Source organism: Bufo bufo, chromosome 5, assembly GCF_905171765.1.
Source record: "Bufo bufo chromosome 5, aBufBuf1.1, whole genome shotgun sequence".
Taxonomy (NCBI): domain Eukaryota; kingdom Metazoa; phylum Chordata; class Amphibia; order Anura; family Bufonidae; genus Bufo; species Bufo bufo.
The window spans coordinates 361,267,249-361,288,204 of NC_053393.1; the positions used below are offsets into that span (position 1 = coordinate 361,267,249).

At 44.2% G+C, this 20,956-nt stretch overlaps 1 protein-coding gene across 1 annotated transcript in view; it reads right to left on the reverse strand.

Moving 5' to 3' along the window:
• Positions 1-20,956, reverse strand: part of LOC121001312 (dynein heavy chain 5, axonemal-like) — a 304,445-nt gene that overhangs the window by 277,530 nt on the left and 5,959 nt on the right. The window contains 7 exon segments of the mRNA XM_040432320.1: positions 1,381-1,567; positions 5,128-5,229; positions 7,256-7,327; positions 9,225-9,326; positions 9,411-9,485; positions 19,758-19,946; positions 20,063-20,163. Coding sequence (XP_040288254.1) covers positions 1,381-1,567; positions 5,128-5,229; positions 7,256-7,327; positions 9,225-9,326; positions 9,411-9,485; positions 19,758-19,946; positions 20,063-20,163 — 828 coding nt within the window.

Below are 20,956 nucleotides of genomic sequence, written 5' to 3' on the forward strand. Positions count from 1 at the left end.
TGTACTTTTACAAAAGAAATAATTTTACAGGTCTTCACTGGGATTTGAACCCATAGGCCTTCTGTATGGCAGAAAGAAGAGTTACCATAACACTACAGTCCTGTTGAAAGGATAGAATTTTCTGTGATTTAAAAAGCTATTTTTTCACAGGCATAATATTGAATAAATGGTATATTACTAAAATGAAGGAAACATGTTTGTGCCATTTACCAGTCACCATAAATAATGTATTCACTATGTTGAATGGGTTATTATGATTACAGAGATACCAAATAGTGTTTTGTAATACTGGTATTTCATACTAAGTATGTTACAAAAACTCAAATGGTTTTTGCTTTATTATTTGTTTCGTAACAATAACTTTACAGAAATTTTTACTTTTATCATAAATGAAAAAAGGCTGGAAAATAACACTTCTATTTTTTTCCATAACCTTTCCTATAAAGAATATTTTACAGGTCTTTCATGGATTTGAACCCCAAACCTTCTGTATAGTAGCCCTACCCACAAAAAAGTCCTATAGACTAGTGGTAAGTTTATTGCTTGCTATACAGAACCTCTGGAGTACAAATCCCGCCAAGACCTGAGAGATAACTTCTTTTCACTGAAATTTATGGTATATAAGAGCAATTTTTACTTTCTCCTTTCTTTTATAGTAAAGATTACATAGTTCTGCAAAGTTAATGTTATGCTATGAATGTAAAAAGGCCTGGAGGGGGGGCTCACAATTTGCCTGAATGGGGCACAGAAATTCCTGATGGCAGCCCTGCCTTTCCACAGAGAGAAATGCAGCCAAGATTTTACTTATGGTGGATGTTATAATCATTGTTGTAGTAGACTGACTATTTGTGAACCTTTGTAAGGGGTTAACGAGTGCACTATATATAGCATCCAAATATTACACCCATATGCATAAGCATTCAGCAGGACAGATTTACTATAGATTATGGCAAGATGTAAATGCAATTGCAAAAGTGAAATAGTTGATGCAAATAGACCCAGTAGTTGGCCACATGTAGTGTCATTCAGAGAACCACGGAACATGAGATCTGGCCAACTGCTACTATCTTCCCCAAGTTCACATTAACATGTCTGCTCCATCAAGCCTATTTCCATGTAACACTGCAGAAACAATATGGAGGTAAGTTAAACTCTAACCTGTCTGATCCCTATACAACAACCAGGCTTTACCATAGACATGACATTGGCGACAGACCACACTGAATTAGAGGGAGCTGTTGACATAGATGTCAGATCCTATAAAGTATAAGGGGTCTTTTATTCTTTAGGAGTCAGGGCTGCAGAAAATGTGTCATATGATTATCAGTTCCGCTCATTATATCTGTAACCCTTTACATACTAAATAAAATATGAACATACCTGCAGCTATAAAGTCTGATGGGCTTTGCAGGCTATCCAGCAAATTGCCACTGTCCACTTTTTTAAGCTCAATTTTTCCATCCAAATTATTTTTTGCTGAAGACAAAGTTGCAACAAACTTGTCCAAAGAGTCTAAGAACTCTTGAATTTGAGAATTTTGGAGACCATCCTTCACAGCCCCCCAATTCTAAACAAACATTAGAAAGGAGAGACATTTAATATGACAATGAAAATAACTTAATACACAGCCTAAAATGCAAATGAAAATGTAAGTGATCCCATAAAAAGACGGAAACATGTACAAGTAGACGGATCTGGTGAAGTTTTCTGAAATATAAAACTCGAATATAAAAGATTAGCGGCTCACCTGAGGGACTCCTATGGACTCGGTGCACTCCTCTGGAATCACCCGAATCCAAAAGGTAAAAATTAATCTATTGTATGAGGGGCACTCAAATATCTGAGAGCTCTGGACAACAATGTATACCATAAAAACAATATTTATTATACACCACTAAAATGCCACCATAAACCATAAAAACATAATAGACTATCAGCGCATCAACCAGTCAATTGCAAGTTACTGATAAGCATGTAACACAGAATGATATAAATCCACTGTTAGAACTTCATATAGAGGAGGCTTGAAAGTACTCTGGTATTAGAGCAGTATATATCATACGTGACTGACATATATTGCACACCTTATTGCCACATTTAGAGTCAATAATATGTGAATTGCTGCAAAATGTCCCAATAAAAAAGTTTTGCAAAAATAAGTCATGCCACCTGTTGTAAAAATGCTGCTAACTTGCAATTGACTGGTTGATGCGCCTATAGTCTATTATGTTTTTATGGTGGCATTTTAGTGGTGTATAATAAATATTGTTTTCATGGTATACATTGTTGTCCAGAGCTCTCAGATATTTGAGTGCCTTTCTGAAATATAGACAAACACAGAAAGGACATACTGTATATATTTCACAGATGGGGTCAAACACATGGGACTCCATCTGTTAGTCAGAGTAGAGAGCTTCTGGAACAGGCAATCTCACTAGAAGACTCAGGATGACCAAATATTTCACTGTTGCCCGTTTAAGATGCACGCCCACTAAAATGTTCATTCTCTGACCTGTTTTAGAGAGGTTCATGATGTAAACTGCAGTGAAGGTGATCTTCTTACCAGTGACTGTATTTATAGGTTATAACCTCCCTTATGTTCCTCATCAGTCTCATGTGACCAGCACTCTGATCTCCAAATGACACAGGACAGGAAGTCAGTTATTTCTCTATTGAGGTTCCTATAGGAATCACAGAGAAACTGGCTTCCTGTCCACATATAAGATGCTGTGTTATTTGGAGAGTCAGAGTGCTGGTCACATGAAACAGCTGAGGATCAGAAGGGAGGGTAAAACTCACAAATACAGTCACTGATGGGAAATTTACATTCAAAGTTTACATCATGTTTCATGTACCTTTCTAACAAGTGGCAAATACACATTAGACAGATGTTGATAGTTAAGCAGCAGTTAATTGGACAATCACCTGGTGAGTGGTCATTTCGCAAACATCGCCTTACACATTTTCATCTATATTGGTCATTACAGTTGTTCAAACTGCCTATACACCTTCAATGAACCTAGGCGATGGACAAAAGATCTTTTAGGGGGCTTTTAAAGAAATATCTTTTGTCCACAAATGATCTTACATTGAACAAAAGATCTTACGTCTGACTATTGGACGAAATTCTGAAGATTTATTTTCAGATAATAATGATCTGTCATTGGTTGGCTAAGGGAACTTTCACACTAGCAGCAGGACAGATCCGACAGGCTGTTCACCCTGTCGGATCCGTCCTGCCGCTATTTCGCCGTGCCGCCGGACTGCCACTCCGTCCCCATTGACTATAATGGGGACAGGGGCAGAGTTCCGGCGCAGCGCGGCAGTGCACAGAGAAAGGCCGCCAGACTAAAAGTACTGCATGTACGACTTTTTAGTCCGGCGGCCTCTCACTTTGCACTGCCGTACTGCGCCGGAGCTCCGCCCCGTCCACCATTATAGTCAATGGGGACAGAGCGGCAGTCCAGTGGCATGGCGAAATAGCGGCAGGACGGATCCAACAGGGTGAACAGCCTGTCAGATCCGTCCTGCCGCTAGTGTGAAAGTAGCCTAAAATGATTGCAGTCGGCAAACATCTCTGCACAGATATTTTAAAACGTTGATGCAAATGGTGCAGCTGCAGGAGCCCGGTGTCTGAGAAAGCAGGGCTCCCCTTAGAGAATACATATAAGAAATACTGGAGGCGCATGCAATCAGAAGAAACAGCAACACCAAGCATGAGCAGATACTATACTCACTCCACTGGAAAGGGGGGCAGACTCTCAAATGGAGTATAATAATGCTGGTGATTGCAAGCGCCTCCAGTATTCCTTATATGTACTGTAATTCATTTTACGGTCACTTGGCTTCACTGCTGTGAAAGGCTTTTTGTTAGAATGCTGCTGTCTAAACCTTCAAGCGGGGTCTAAGTGATTCACAAGATCCCTTTATAATGACATATACAATCCAGTGGAAGGGACCCGTTATTTCCTTTTGCACTGGGTGTGCAGTGCTATTATCCAATTTATCTGACATTATCCTCGTCATTCAGCAGGGTGTTTCTTTTCCATCCCTAATCGCTGCATACACAGTGAACAATGAGCTTTATGTATACAGTTCAAAAAGTGACAATGCCACTTCCTGCTTTGGTCCCAGTGGTAATATGACCGCCAGGGGACAAGGAGTCTGTGCGAGCTGCTGGGTCTCATCAGACCCAGATTAGCTCTGCAGTGAGGTTGCACATCCTTGTACAACCTCTCTGGGGTCTGTATTCTCCCTGTAACTGGGGCTACGATGTCTGCCCCAGTTACAGGAGAAATCAACAATTAGAAAAAGTAATGTTAAATGTCCCCCAAAAGTCTTGTATAACCTAAAAAAAAAAGTAAAAATGTAAAAGAAAATTGACAAAATAAAAAAATTATAAAAAAGCCACCACACGCCACACTGCTGCTTCTAACTCTGACCACGGTGACCATAACCCATACATCCCATATATCAAATTGACCATTACAAAATGGGGACGTAATTTAAAAAAATATAGTTGCTATTGAAAAATAAAATGTAAAAGCAGACTTTTTCCCTTTTGCATCCTGTCTATAGAAAATAAAATTAAATAAAAATAAAGCCCCATGTATGACCGAAAAAAGGCACAAAAATTAAAAGTTTTGGAATCCAAGACGCAAAAAAAAAAAAAAAAAAAAGCAGAAGAGGGGTAAATGGCCCAGTCTTAGGGCTCATGCACACGACAGATCCACAAAAAATACGAATAAGGTCTGTGTGCATTCTGTATTTTGCAGAACGGAACAGCTGGCCCCAAATAGAACAGTCCTATCCTTGTCCGTAATGCGGACAATAATAGGACATGTTCTATTTTTTTGTGGAACGGAAATACGGACATATGGAAACGGAATGCACACGGAGTACCATCCGTTTTTTTTTGTGGACCCATTGAAATGAATGGTTCAGCATATGGTCCGCAAAAAATGGAACGGACACGGAAAAAAAATACGTTCATGTGCATGAGCCCTTAAGTGGTTACATCTCCCTCAACAAATGATTGTTTTGGTTCAACTTTAAACTAATGTGTATTCACCACGTGTTCAACCATATGGACAGACAGAGTTCAGACAGATGACTGCATTATCATACCTCCTGACACTTCAGTGCTGGCACCAACACTTGGGCAAGTAAGATTTCCAGGCCTTGGAGAATGTTGCCATTTGTGCATTCAAACATGCTAAAGTTCACCTCCTACAAGAAAAGTGATATGTGTGATATTTCATCATACATTTCCTCACTGTTACCTGCCATGTTAACGCCTGCATGATATTTTATACAGCAAACATTATGTTACCATTGCATTAGGTTATATTAATTCTCCTCACTCTTCAATGACATTCCCATCATATCAGCGATAGCAAAAAGGATGTCAATCGGCAAGTAACTGACTTCATGTATCACATCTGCATACAGTATATACTGGGATTAAACTTATCTTGCCAAACAAAAGGAAATCGAAGGAAAGAAACAAGGCCATGGGCGCAATACTGTTAAAAGTCCTGTCATCCCATCCAGTCGTTTAATACCCCGAAACCTTGCAGGTTTTCATCTGTGTCATGAGAAAATGACTTATTATTTAAATCATGGGGCTCATTTATTAAACGGTTTCTATCACCTCGTTTTGACATATTTAGCTGTCAGACACTAGCGATCCGCTAGTGTCTGCTCTACCAAACAATGCTATTATAATACCTTTGTGTGCAGCCGTTTGCCTAAAAAACGAACTTTTATTGATATGCTAATGAGCCTCTAGGTGCTATGCGGGCGTCTTTTCAGCACCTAGAGGCTTGGTCTACCTTCACAAAATGCCGGCCAGCGCGTCCCTCCAGCCCGCCCATCTCCTCTGGAATGCGATCCTCCCTCTGAACCAGCAGACGAATTCTCGCGCCTGCGCCGTGCGCGTCTGTATTCGGCGCAGGCGCAGTGAATGTCTGACCGCTCCCTGCACAGACATCTCCACTGCTTGCTGCCGGGCGTCGTCTGTTCCTCGGAGCACTCTGACGTCATCGGCGCAGGCGCAGTGGAGATGTCTGTGCAGGGAGCGGTCAGACATTCACTGCGCCTGCGCCAAATACAGACGCGCACGGCGCAGGCGCGAGAATTCGTCCGCTGGTTCAGAGGGAGGATCGCATTCCAGAGGAGATGGGCGGGCTGGAGGGACACGCTGGGCGGCATTTTGTGTGAGTAGACCGAGCATCTAGGTGCTGAAAAGACGCCCCCATAGCACTTAGAGGCTCATTAGCATATCAATAAAAGATCGTTTTTTAGGCAAACGGCTGCACACAAAGGTATTATAATAGCATTGTTTGGTAGAGCAGACACTAGCGGATCGCTAGTGTCTGATAGCTAATTATGTCAAAACGAGGTGATAGAAACCCTTTAAGAGCTGCGTTTTAGATGCAAGTCTTAATAAAGCCCTAAGCTGATATTGGATCCGCTGAAGTTATAAAGAGGCGCAGGCCTCTCCATAACTTCGGCGCATCCAGCGGCAGTTCTAAATGTAAGACAGCTTCCTAGCCGGCCCGTCCCCTTCTCCACCCACAGTTTTAGACCTCGCAAGAGTGGAAAAAAGTTGCAGATGACAGCGCAACTAACCGTTGCACCGCCCACTGCACGACTAATATAGGCATATTTCAGTATAATAAATGACCCCCATGTTTTTAAGATAAGCATGTTCTTTTAGATTTTTTAGTATTTTTCCATGTCACTATCTATATTTAAAAAAACATACAATCATAAAATTATGCAATTTTCACACTAGCCACTAGGCCTAAATTATGTTGTTAACACTTCCTGTCTTTTTAGAGCAACTACATAGGCCATAGACACAATAGACAAGAGGGGATCCCATGGACTTAGATTGGAGAGTTTATTAGACATGTTCTGTGACCTGTGCAGAGATCAGGAGAGAGCTGATAAGCTGTGATATCTACCTACTATGAATGGTGGATTCTGTGTTATCTATATAGAGGTGTTACTGGCCATTGTAATTCTGCTTGTGGTGATATTTATACTAGCTACTGAAAAGTTACCTGTACAGAACAGCAAATCATGACCTATTATTAGGGGCCCTTTACACGGGCTGACAATTGAACAGTACATGCTAGTAGGCATACATGCCAGTTAACTTTAGTCTGTAGAATGTGAATTTGGATACAGGAGATGATATGAGCACTTGTCCATGGCATGAGCAACCAGCCATTACAGAGACTCTCACCTGAATAACGTTGGCTGTAGTAATTGCTTTATCTGTTGTGCGCAAAAAGAACAGGCATGTCCCTGTTAACCCCTAAAACAAAAGATAAATAAATAATTTTATTTGGACCATACTTCCCCATAATTGTTGTGTTATGATAAATTATTGTAGGTTTGAAAAAATGGCATCAATTATTAGGCTATGAAACTATTAGCAAGAACTCCTAGAACAATAAAAAAGTAGACGTGGTGACTTGCGTAGACAACAAGCAGACGTGGTGACTTGCGTAGACAACATGTAGACGTGGTTACTTGCGTAGACAACATGTAGACGTGGTGACTTGTGTAGACAACATGTAGACGTGGTGACTTGTGTAGACAACATGTAGACGTGGTGACTTGTGTAGACAACATGTAGACGTGGTGACTTGTGTAGACAACATGTAGACGTGGTGACTTGTGTAGACAACATGTAGACAACATGTAGACGTGGTGACTTGTGTAGACAACATGTAGACGTGGTGACTTGTGTAGACAACATGTAGACGTGGTGACTTGTGTAGACAACATGTAGACGTGGTGACTTGTGTAGACAACATGTAGACGTGGTGACTTGTGTAGACATGTAGACGTGGTGACTTGTGTAGACAACATGTAGACGTGGTGACTTGTGTAGACAACATGTAGACGTGGTGACTTGTGTAGACAACATGTAGACGTGGTGACTTGTGTACGTGGTGACAATGTAAGTCAATGGGGACCGATCCGTTATGACACAATTTGGCACAATAGAAAACGGATCTGTCCTCCATTGACTTTCAATGGTGTTCAAGACGGATCCGTCTTGGCTATGTTAAAGGGAACCTGTCACCTCCAACAAACGTCCCAAGCTGGCAGCAGTACCTTAGAGTAGCCAGCAGCATTTTCTTCCTGCAGGCAGAGAGGCAGAAGCTGTAAAAACGTTCTTTAATCCCCTGCCGGCGCGCTTCTCTAGTCGGGCTTGAAGTCACGGAGGCAGCGGCCTCCTTGCTTCAAGTCACGGTAACCACGCCCCCTGCCCTGCCCCTTCACTGTGACTGACAGCTGGAAGTTCGGCAAAGCCAGCCGAACTCTCTGCATAAGCGCTGTCAGTCACAGCGAAGGGGCAGGGAAGGGGGCGTGGTTACCGTGACTTGAAGCAAGGAGGCCGCTGCCTCCGTGACTTCAAGCCTGACTAGAGAAGCGCGCCGGCAGGGGATTAAAGAACGTTTTTACAGCTTCTGCCTCTCTGCCTGCAGGAAGAAAATGCTGCTGGCTACTCTAAGGTACTGCTGCCAGCTTGGGATGTTTGTTGGAGGTGACAGGTTCCCTTTAAAGATAATACAAACGAATCAGTTCTGAACGGATGCAGACGGTTGTATTATCTGAACGGATCCATCTGTGCAGATCCATGACGGATCCGCACCAAACGCGAGTGTGAAAATAGCCTAAGCCAAACCGCCTTTCTCATTAAAGCACACCCCTTGCACAAGCTAGCTGAACTGAGTTTTTCTAGATGATCCAAACGGTTTCAAATTTTGATGCAATTTACGGCAAGGTGTCACATTATAAAATGTGGGCCATTGAGTAGACAGTCCTTGTGCAACACCAATTAGTGTAGCACAAGGATTGCAAGCTCTCTGCATTTCTGGTTTATAGAGTTTGCAAGTGTCAGTAATCTTCTAGATGGCCGCCTCAGGATCTTCTAGATTCTCCTCCTAATCCGTTGCTGTTGTGAACTGCACATGCCATAAAGTGTGAACTGTTCACAGCTGACAGGGTTCGAGGACAGGAGACAGGGTCACCTAGTGCCCCTACTTTCCTAAGCCCTGTGTGTGCCGTGCATGCAGTGACATAATACACAGATGCTATGAAGGCGGTAATAATAATAATAATAAGTGCCACCTTTCCCTTACGTCTCAGGATCAACCATTAAGATAAATATAATGTATTTATGACTAAATGACACATACTTCATTGGAGCCCGTGGTGATAAAAAGCTTCTTCTGTACATTTGTATAAGAGGCGTTCAGATTTGCTCCTTCCACCCACATCGGAATAGTTGTCTTACTCGGCTATAAAATAAAATGAGACAGATATTGCTTATGGTGTGAACTGTGGGGTAAAATAAGTATCAGTGTATAAGTGTGCAGACATACCTGAGAAACCTCTTGGTAAAAAAAGATAAGTTTTTTTGATCCATTAGCAGCAAAAAAATCAGCTATTAAACTAAACTGTAAAGAGAAAGAAACACATTAACACGGGTTTATCATTTTCTCAGCATAACAAATGAGTAGTAAGTGGTAAGGTAAGTGGGGCTTCAGGGGGTTCCAGTCTATGCAAGAAATCCAGTGCCCCAAGCATTACTGGGCAGAGCTGTCCGGGCTGAGTGCCCCAACACCCCTACTGCCCTGCAGAATAGAATGTGCACTGGAGCGAGCACAGGGATATGTATGGGTTTTTTTCACCAGTTTTTGACTGAAAAACGATTTAAAGGCATTTTCACATAAAAATATTTGCAATATACAAGTAAGGCTACTTTCACACTAGCGTTCGGAGCGGATCCGTCTGATGTTTCATCAGACGGATCCGCTCCGATAATGCAGACGTTCGCATCCGTTCAGAACGTATCCGTCTGCATTAAAACTTAGAAAATTTTCTAAGTGTGAAAGTAGCCTGAGCGGATCCGTTCAGACTTTACATTGAAAGTCAATGGGGAACGGATCCGCTTGAAGATTGAGCCATATAGTGTCATCTTCAAGCGGATCCGTCCCCATTGACTTACATTGTAAGTGTGGACGGATCCGCTCGCCTCCGCACGGCCAGGCGGACACCCGAACGCTGCAAGCAGCGTTCAGGTGTCCGCTCACTGAGCGGAGCGGAGGCTGAGCGCTGGCAGGCGGATGCATTCTCAGTGGATCCGCCTCCACTGAGAATGCATTAGGGCCGGACGGCTGCGTTCAGGACCGCTTGTGAGCCCCTTCAAACGGAGCGCACGAGCGGACACCCGAACACTAGTGTGAAAGTAGCCTTAAGCGGTGCATCCTGTGTAATAATACTATGACAGCATTTGATATGTTATCAATCATTCTGCCCTATGTTGCCATTACTAGTATTAATGAATGGTAATATTTGTTTAGGCTTTGCTTACATACATTTTTTGATGGATCCATAACAGCAATGGAATAAACACTAATGGGTTGCATTGATTTTAACCCTTTAAGGACTGGAACAATTTTCGTTTTTTCCTCTCTACCCATTTTTTTTTTTTTTCTGTATACATAGCTTTGTGAGGGCTTATCTTTTGTCGGATAAGTTGCATTTTTAATGAGGCTATTTCATTTACCATATCTGGTATTGAAAAAACAGGAAAAAATATATTTGTCGGGTGAAATTAAAAAAAAATGGACTTCCGAAAATAGCCAGGTAAGTGTGCCCAGCTATTTTTGGAATTTCCATAGCAGTGAAGGGAGAGACGTGCAGCCTACTGTCCCATTTACTGCAGCATGCAACAAGGTCCTATTCTTGACACAGGAGGGGTACGAGATGGGGACTCTCACCTATGGGACATTTATGGAATATCTTGTGGCTAGGCCAAAAAAGCCCAAAAGGGAAGACAGGTTGTAGAAAAAGCTAAAAAGGATTATTATGGCAAATGGAGCTGTAACTATTTACTGCAGTTGTTTTTGTTTCATGGTAAAACTTGATCCAGGTATGTATTCTGCTATATTTTGAGTATTAAGACAATGGGCTACTAGAGTACAGGAGTTCCTTTTTGATCGCTTAACAGATTGTCTGGTTTCATGATGCCGATTTCTTGTACTCAGAATGGGACATCAATTTGAAATCATTGGGGGTCCAACTCCCGCCACCCTCAGCAATCAGCTGTTTGAAGAGTCCGCATCGCTTTTGCAGGTGCTGCGTCCTCTATCCTGTTAACTTGCACGCTGTCAGCTTTGCAGCATCAGTGCAGGGTAATGACAGGTTCCTCTCCCATTCACCACTGGGGAGAGTAAGTTGTAATTACCCTGCACTGCAGCTACAAAACCGACAGCGTGCAAGTGAACAGGAAAGAGGATGCATCACTGGTACAAGCACCAAAGCCTTTTCAAACAGCTGATCGGTAGGGGTGTCAGGAGTCGGACCCCTACCAATCTGAATTTGATGACCTGCCCTGAAAATAGGTAATCAAAATCCTGAAACTGGACAACACATTTAACCCCTTCAGGACCCTGCCATTTTTCATATTAAAGGGGTATTCCCATCTTCTTAATCATATTTAATAAAATTATTTATCCCCCAATGAACTATAAAAAAAATCACACTCTTCTCTTTCAAATATAATTTTCAATATCTATTGTTTATTTTCGCTGCCCATGGATATGGCCACCGCTCGCCGGCCGCATCCATGGGTCGCGCTTGCGCAATGTTATCTCTTGCGAGGCTGCGGCCGCCCTCCTCACTGACACTGAACGCACACGTCGCCGGCCGGCCGCGCATGCGCGGATCCATATTCTTTTGAGCCGCGGCTAATATAGTTCTGCGCATGCGCGGCCGCCCGAACGCTTCGGACAGCGTCGGAGGACATAAGCGGTGGGTGAAGTATTATTTCTACGTGCACCACCAATGATTGGGGGCTGATGGAGGCACTTGGGGGGCTGTTTGAGGCACATGGGGGCTGTTTGAGGCACATGGGGGGCTGTTTGAGGCACATGGGGGGCTGTTTGAGGCACATGGGGGGCTGTTTGAGGCACATGGGGGATGTTTGAGGCATATGGGGGATGTTTGAGGCATATGGGAGGTTGTTGGAGGCATATGGGGGCTGATGGAGGCATATGGGGGCTGATGGAGGCATATGGGGGCTGATGGAGGCATATAGGGAGGTTATGGAGGTATATGGGGCTGATGGAGGCATATGGGGTCTGATGGAGGCATATGGGGTCTGATGGAGGCATATGGGGGGCTGTTTGAGGCATATGGGGGGCTGTTTGAGGCATATGGGGGCTGATGGAGGCATATGGGGGCTGATGGAGGCATATGGGGGCTGATGGAGGCATATGGGGGGCTGATGGAGGCATATGGGGGGCTGATGGAGGCATATGGGGGGCTGATGGAGGTATATGGGGGCTGTTTGAGGCATATGGGGGTTGTCTGACGCATTTGGGGGCTGATGGAGGCATATGGGGGCTGATGGATGCATATGGGGGCTGATGGAGGAATATAGGGGGTTATGGAGGCATATGGGGTCTGATGGAGGCATATGGGGTCTGATGGAGGCATATGGGGGGCTGTTTGAGGCATATGGGGGCTGATGGAGGCATATGGGGGCTGATGGAGGCATATGGGGGCTGATGGAGGCATATAGGGGGGTTATGGAGGTATATGGGGCTGATGGAGGCATATGGGGTCTGATGGAGGCATATGGGGTCTGATGGAGGCATATGGGGGGCTGTTTGAGTCATATGGGGGGCTGTTTGAGGCATATGGGGGGCTGTTTGAGGCATATGGGGGCTGATGGAGGCATATGGGGGCTGATGGAGGCATATGGGGGCTGATGGAGGCATATGGGGGCTGATGGAGGCATATGGGGGCTGATGGAGGCATATAGGGGGGTTATGGAGGTATATGGGGCTGATGGAGGCATATGGGGTCTGATGGAGGCATATGGGGTCTGATGGAGGCATATGGGGGGCTGTTTGAGGCATATGGGGGGCTGTTTGAGGCATATGGGGGCTGTTTGAGGCATATGGGGGCTGTTTGAGGCATATGGGGGCTGTTTGAGGCATATGGGGGCTGATGGAGGCACTTGGGGGCTGATGGAGGCACTTGGGGGCTGATGGAGGTACTTGGGGCTGATGGAGGCACTTGAGGGCTGATGGAGGCATATGGGGGGCTGTATATGTGGCGGGTCAGCATCAATGCTGGTGGAAGAGAGAAACTGATGTAGCAGAGCTGTATATGTGGCGGGTCAGCATCAATGCTGGTGGAAGAGAGAAACTGATGTAGCAGAGCTGTATATGTGGCGGGTCAGCATCAATGCTGGTGGAAGAGAGAAACTGATGTAGCAGAGCTGAATATGTGGCTGTTCTGACACAGTGCTGGTTAGAGAGATAAACAGACAGATGTAACAGAGCTGTATATGAAGCTTTTCAGACACAGTGCTAGTGGGGGAGTAGAATAAAGATGTAGCAGGGCTGTATAGGAAGCCATTCAGCCAAAGTGATGTTAGGGGACTGAAGAAGACACATGTAGCTGAGCTGTATATGCATCTATAAAGATACATAGTGTAAGGTTTATACACAACTAGAGTACAGCTGTAATGGAAACAAATCTGCATCAGTGCTGGTGGCAGGGGCGGGCTGGGCCGGGCCGGGGGGCAGAGAGGCAGTTGCCCCCCAGGCCGCCCTAAAAAAAACGGCCGCTGGGCCATCTTTAACAAATATTTTTATTTATTTATTTATATTTTTATTCCTCAGGGCCGCACCGCCGATCACCACAGGCGGCGCGGTCCTGGATGTAATTGCGGCGGCGGTGGTGGCGGCGGGCAGTAGGAGATGAGCGCTTCCACTGTGGAAGCACTCATCTCCATATTCATCTGTATCGCCGTCCTCAGGACAGCGATACAGATGGCTGTGCTGTGGGGCAGGGGAGGGAGTAGCGTGTCCCTCCCCTGTTCTTCTGATAGGCCGCAGGCACTAATGCCTGCAGCCTATCAGAGGCCGGCTCAGGCAGCGTGATGACGTCATTATCATCGTGCCGCTTGAGCCGGGCAGCACACAGCAGGGGCACAGGCCGGAAGAGGCCTGCATCGCATCGCTGCTGATGGAGGTAAGTATTAGTGTGTTTTTTTTTTCTTTCTTTGCGGGGGGAGCTGTCACTATGGCTATGGGGGGGAGCTGGCACTATAGGGGAGCTGGCACTATGGGGGGGAGAACTGGCACTATGGGGGGGGGAGAACTGGCACTATGGGGGAGCTGGCACTATGGGGGAGCTGGCACTATTGGGGAGCTGGCACTATTGGGGAGCTGGCACTATGGGGGAGCTGGCACTATGGGGGAGCTGGCACTATTGGGGGGAGCTGGCACTATGGGGGGGCTGGCACTATGGGGGAAGCTGGCACTATGGGGGCATTTCTTACTGGCACATTATGGGGGGCACCATGGGGGAGAGGAGCACTATGGGGGTATTTGGGGGCTCTAAAGGGGCTTTTTGTAATTATTGGCACATTATGGGGGGCACTATAGGGGAGAGTGGCACTATGGGGCATCTGGTGTCACTATAGGGCATTATTTGGGGGCATTATGGCGAAGTGGGGGCTCTAAAGGGGCCTTTTTTATTGGCACATTATGGGGGGCACTATGGCATTTGGTGGCACTAAGGGGGCATTATTTGGGGGCACTATGGGGGAGTGGAGCACTATTGGGGCATATGGTGGCACAAAGAAAAGGGCATTTTTTACTGGCACATTGTGGGGGAGAGGAGCACTATAGGGGCATCTGCTGGGGGCACTAAGAAGGGGCATTTTTTTACTGGCATATTATGGGGGACACTATGGGGAAGGGGGAGAGGAGCACTATGAGGGCATTTACTGGGGCACTATATAGGCGTATTTTATACTGGCATACATTATGGGGACATCAGCTCAACTGCGGGCACTAAGCGGGGGTATTTCATGTACTGTCATATTATAGGGAGAATTAGTACTACTAGGGGGTATTATGGGGAGCTTTACTACTACTGGGGGGCTATGAGGAACATGATTACTAGTATGGGCACTACAGAGGCATTATTACTACTAAGTGTGGTCTGGCAGAGAATTATTTCTATTGGTGGGATTTTGGGGAGCACTGTTACTTTGGGGGCACCTTGGCATAGTATCAGCTTAGCACAATTATTTTTGGGGGACATTATCTTTATACTATTAGGCCCCTTTCACACGGGCGAGTATTCCGCGCGGATGCGATGCGTGAGTTGAACGCATTGCACCCGCACTGAATACCAACCCATTCATTTCTATGGGGCTGTTCACATGAGCGGTGATTTTCACGCATCACTTGTGCGTTGCATGAAAATCGCAGCATGCTCTATATTCTGCGTTTTTCACACAACGCAGGCCCCATAGAAGTGAATGGGGTTGCGTGAAAATTGCAAGCATCCGCAAGCAAGTGCGGATGCGGTGCGATTTTCACGTACGGTTGCTAGGAGATGATCGGGATGGAGACCCGATCATTATTATTATTTTCCCTTATAACATAGTTATAAGGGAAAATAATAGCATTCTGAATACAGAATGCATAGTAAACTAGCGCTGGAGGGGTTAAAAAAAAAATTTAAAATAATTTAACTCACCTTAGTCCACTTGATAGCGCAGCCGGCATCTCCTTCTGTATTCTTTCTTTAGGACTTGGGTAAAGGACCTTTGATGACGTCACTCCGGTCATCACATGGTACGTCACATGATCTTTTACCATGGTGAAGGATCATGTGATGACCGGAGTGACGTCATCAAAGGTCCTTTACCCAGGTCCTAAAGAAAGAATACAGAAGGAGATGCCGGCTGCGTTATCAAGTGGACTAAGGTGAGTTAAATATTATATTTTTTTTTTAACCCCTCCAGCGCTATTTTACCTTGCATTCTGTATTCAGAATGCTATTATTTTCCCTTATAACCATGTTATAAGGGCAAATAATACAATCTACAGAACACCGATCCCAAACCCGAACTTCTGTGAAGAAGTTCGGGTTTGGGTACCAAACATGCGTGATTTTTCTCACGCGAGTGCAAAACGCATTACAATGTTTTGCACTCGCGTGGAAAAATCGCGATGTTCCCGCAACGCACCCGCACATTTTACCGCAACGCCCGTGTGAAAGAGGCCTAAGTGTCTGGGCGCAGTTATTTTTTAGAGCACTGTGTGCCAATAATTGTTGAAGGGGGCACTATCTGTGTGGTAGTAGTATTTCTAGGGGGACTGTTTCTGCAGTATAGTATTGGGGGTGGCAGGAAAGGGTGTTCAGAAGATGTGAAGATGATGGAAATGTGGGAAACTAATGTCTGTTTCTCAATCTCTGCAGAGACGGGAGATGGCAGAAAAATCATCATGGCGGTCTGGTCTGAATGGAGAAGATGAGGAAAGGGAACGTCTACAACAAAGGTGACATCACTGGATGTAAGAGGTATGGGGCGCTATGTAGGAGAAGAGCTGCTCCGGCTCCTCCCCCTGCCATTTGCAGAAGGAGTATTCAGAGCTGGGTGAGGACGGCCAAAGGGGGCAGCAGGCCACGGGTGGGTGGCAGATGGTGGGGGGAACCACAGGCAATGAGCAGGATCTGGGGAGGGAGGAGAGCGGAGGAGCTTCCTGGCTGTAGCTTGTTATATAAGCAGGCAGTGCAGCCAGGACAGGCCTCCCCTCTCCGGATGATGTGTAGAGACAGGCCTCAACAATAGAATGTCAGCTGAACAGTGTTTGTTGGGAGTGGCCTATTATATGTAGGAGGAGCTTTTAATAATGGGCGGGGCTAAAATGGGCCACTTGACTGGATTTGCCCCCCAGGACTAAGGCTGCCAGCCCTCCCCTGGCTGGTGGGTGGGGGTTGGTCAAGCTTTTGAGCTAATGTATAATATGGAATTATAGTTTTTGATGCACAGAATGGGTTTGTAAAAGATCAGACAGAGATTTTGTGTGTAAAACTGCAGAACAGCCACGTGTTACTGTACACTGAGCTCACTTCACATGGCTCTCTGATGATTCCCCAGCAGGGGGAGGGGCCTCACAGACACTGCAGGCTGCCAGACTGATGAGTCATACTCTTCACATGAACTAGCACGCAAGGACTGAGTTCTCAGTGTGATGTCATAAGGAGGTGTGGTCAGCCTTCACTCTAGCTGCCTAAGCCAGCCCAGCTTTAGAAGCCTCAAACCAGGAAGTGAATTCTGCTGTAACTGCAGCTCAGGCTGATTTAGCAAGATGGGAATACCCCTTTAAGGACCAGGCCATTTTTTGCATATCTGACATGTATCACTTTATGTAGTGATAACTTTAAAACGCTTTTACTTATCCAGGCCATTCTGAGATTGTTTTCTCGTCACATATTGTACTTCATGACAGTGGCAAAATATTTCATTTTTATTTATAAAAAATACAAAATTTACAATTTTTTTTTTTTTTAAATTGCCAATTTTAAAAATTTCAATATCTCTGCTTTTAAAATAGATAGTGATACCGCCTAAAATACCGTATTTTTCGCCCCATAAGACGCACTTTTTCTTCCCCCAAAATGGGGGAGAAATGCCCCTGCGTCTTATGGGGCGAATGCTTGCCGTTTTACATCGCAAGCTGCGATGTAGGAGCGAGCGGGGACTCGGGGAGGGACTGGGAGGAGGTTCTGGGGGCTGGCAATAGCGGTGGGGCGGTGCAGTCAGTGTAGTATAGCCCCGCCCCGCCGCACTAATATAAGATGTCATATTAATTTATTGGTTATTAAACATGTCCCCTCAGTCCTATTACTACCTTACATCCTAATCGCATCTGTAGAATTCAGGCAGGCCAGACGGGCGGCAGCGTAACTCTTGTCATGTGCCTGAATGAAGCCGGCGGCGCAGGCAAGTGACGTCAGTGAGAGACGCGCCGGCCGCCCGGCTTGGGCTGCCTGAATTCTACAGAAGCCATTAGGATGTAAGGTAGTAATATGACTGAGGGGGCATGTTTAATAACCAATAAATGAATATAACATCTTAGAAAATTGGATAGGAGAAGGGCACTCGCTATATGGGAATATATGGAATTTATTACACGGATGTCCACTTAAATACAGGAATGTCACACTATAATACAGTTAAAATATCAAAAATAAAATCACATAAAATGAGATAAAAATGCCAAGATAGGCAGCCATATATCCACTCTGATATATAGCCTGTATATTAACACTTGTGGATGTCCTTGCTAGATTGCACAAACCTGTTACGTCGAAAAAAGCTCCAAGTTGTAGATAGATCGACGATAAACAGGATAATTGTAATATAGGTGAGGTTCAATGCACAATATCACTGGTGTGGAGCTAGTAAATCCACATTTGTTGCAATGTCTCTCCTATTTTGCAGAGCCTGTTGGTAGCTCATAAATCCACATTTATTGCAGTGTCCCAAACACTCCAGATATGAGGGCAAACATTTTCTATTTTTGGGACGTTGGAAGGCTTAGAAGTTTAGAAGCAAATCTTAAAATTTTTAAGACAATTTCCAAAACCCAATTTTTAAGGACCAGTTCAGGTCACTTTGCGGGGCTTACATAATAGAAACCACCCATAAATGGCCCCATTTTAGAAACTATACCCCTCAAGGTATTCAAAACGGATTTTACTAACTTTGTTAACCTTTCAGGTGTTTCACAAGAATTAAAGGAAAATGTAGATGAAATTTCAGAATTTCACTTTTTTGGTAGATTTTCCATTTGAATCCATTTTTGTCCGCTAACAAAGCAAGGGTTAACAGCCAAAAATAACTCAATATTTATTACCCCGATTCTGTAGTTTACAGGAATACCCCATATGTGGTCGTAAACTGCTGTACAGGCACACGCCAGGGCGCAGAAGGAAAGGAACGTCATATGGTTTTTGGAAGGCACATTTCTCTGGGATAATTTTAAGTTGCCATGTCACATTTGAAGACCCCCTGATGCACTCCTAGAGGAGAAACTCCAAAAAAGTGACCCCATTTTGGAAACTACGGGATAAGGTGGCAGTTTTGTTGGTGCTATTTTACAGTACATATGATTTTTGGTTGCTCTATATTACACTTTTTGTGAGGCAATGTAACAAAAAATAGCTGTTTTTATTTTTAGTTTTTTACAATGTTCATCTAACAGGTTAGATCATGTGGTATTTTTATAGAGCAGGTTGTTACGGATGCGACAATTCCAAATATGACTACTTTTTTTGTTGTTTGTTTCAGTTTTACATAACCCATACCCTCCACGAACCCTCTGCATGTCGGCATACAAGGGGTTAACACGCCGGCATCAGTGTTTTCACCGATGCCGGCGTATGCAGCAGGGGCCCGGCTGTCAGTGACTGCCAGGTCCATGCCACTGATCAGACGGGTGCAGCTCCTGCACCCGCCCCCGATCAGCCCGCCATACATGTACGGCGCTGGTCCTTAAGTCACGTTCACCAGCGCCATACATGTACGGCGCGCGTCCTTTAGGGGTTAAAGCGAAATGATTAAATAATTTAATCAATCTCTAATAATAATATTAATAATAATATTGTAAACCAGCTCTAATAATAATAATAACAATAACAATATAAAGTAAACAGGCTCTTATAGGCAGGGACGTTTCTTCCATCAGTCTGGTGGTTTTTATTTCATTTACTTGCCATTCTGTTACTTTACTAATTGTAATGTGCTGCATATAAAAAAGGATTATTATGGATTAAACTGGATGGATCTGTTGCAAACTACATTAAGCCACTAGGTGTCATTGTTGACCAAGATTGTACTTTACCTTGTCATCAGAAATAAGAAAGTCTTCAACTTCATTTTCCCCAATTCCTAATCCATCAGCCAGTTTGGAGACCAAATACTTATGTCTTGCATCCAACTGAGCTCTTCTCTCATCTTTTGTAACTTTAGCTAGTTTTGCCATTTCCTTTCTGGCTTCATTAGAAAGTACATTGTTCTTTTTTCCTGCTGGCTGTAAAATAAAAAAATAAATCATAAAAGATCTTTACACTCCATGCGTTTTTTACTGTTGTATGGGACTTCTACTTGCTCACTGTAGGTACTGTATAAATATAAATGGCTACTTACTGGAATTGGTGCAGTGGGAGAGGACACAGTATTGGCTGATCCTGGTGCCAAGCTTGGTCTCTTTGCTGCCCCTCGACGTCTCTGACCCTTGGTCTCTGCATCTGTCAAAGAAATATCAAATGGATAAGAAACATCTACATAGGTCCACTGATATAACTTATCCGTCATTTATACTACATCAATACAAGATTTTTCAGTAATAGGCTGTCACATCCAGTCACCATATACCGTATATACAAATCTATAAAACAGTTTAAAAAATACAGGGTATGTTGATAACCTGAAGTTATCCCCTAACCGCAGGATAGTGTCTATAGTTTGCAGAAAATTAATCAGACTACATACTATAAAACACTATATAACACCATAATGCCAAGCATACATTTTCGCTAAGACAAATAATAATAAATACTAGATCCACATATACCAGGTATGTAAAGTGCAGTATAATAACACTAACTATAGTCATAATAATTACCATTAGTTACAGGGAAATATGGTCTATCGAAAGGAACACACAGGGGGGAATGTATCATGATGGGACTGATACACATGACCGTGATCGGCCCAGGAAACACAGTCCTTGTCTTGGCTGTAGCTCCCCTGACCGGTACTGAGTGTATCAGAGTGTTTATGATGCAGGCAGGTCATACAGTCCTGATCAAAAGTTTAAGACCACTTGAAAAATGGCAAAAAATCATATTTTACATTGTTGGATCTTAACAAGGTTCCAAGTAGAGCTTGAACATGCAACAAGAAGAAAGGAGAGTGAGACAAAACTTTTTTTGAGCATTCAATTTAATGAAAACAACGAATAAACTGAAACAGGCTGTTTTTCAGCTGATCCAAATTTTAGGACCACATGCCTTTAAGGCCTGTTTCACACTACCGTAT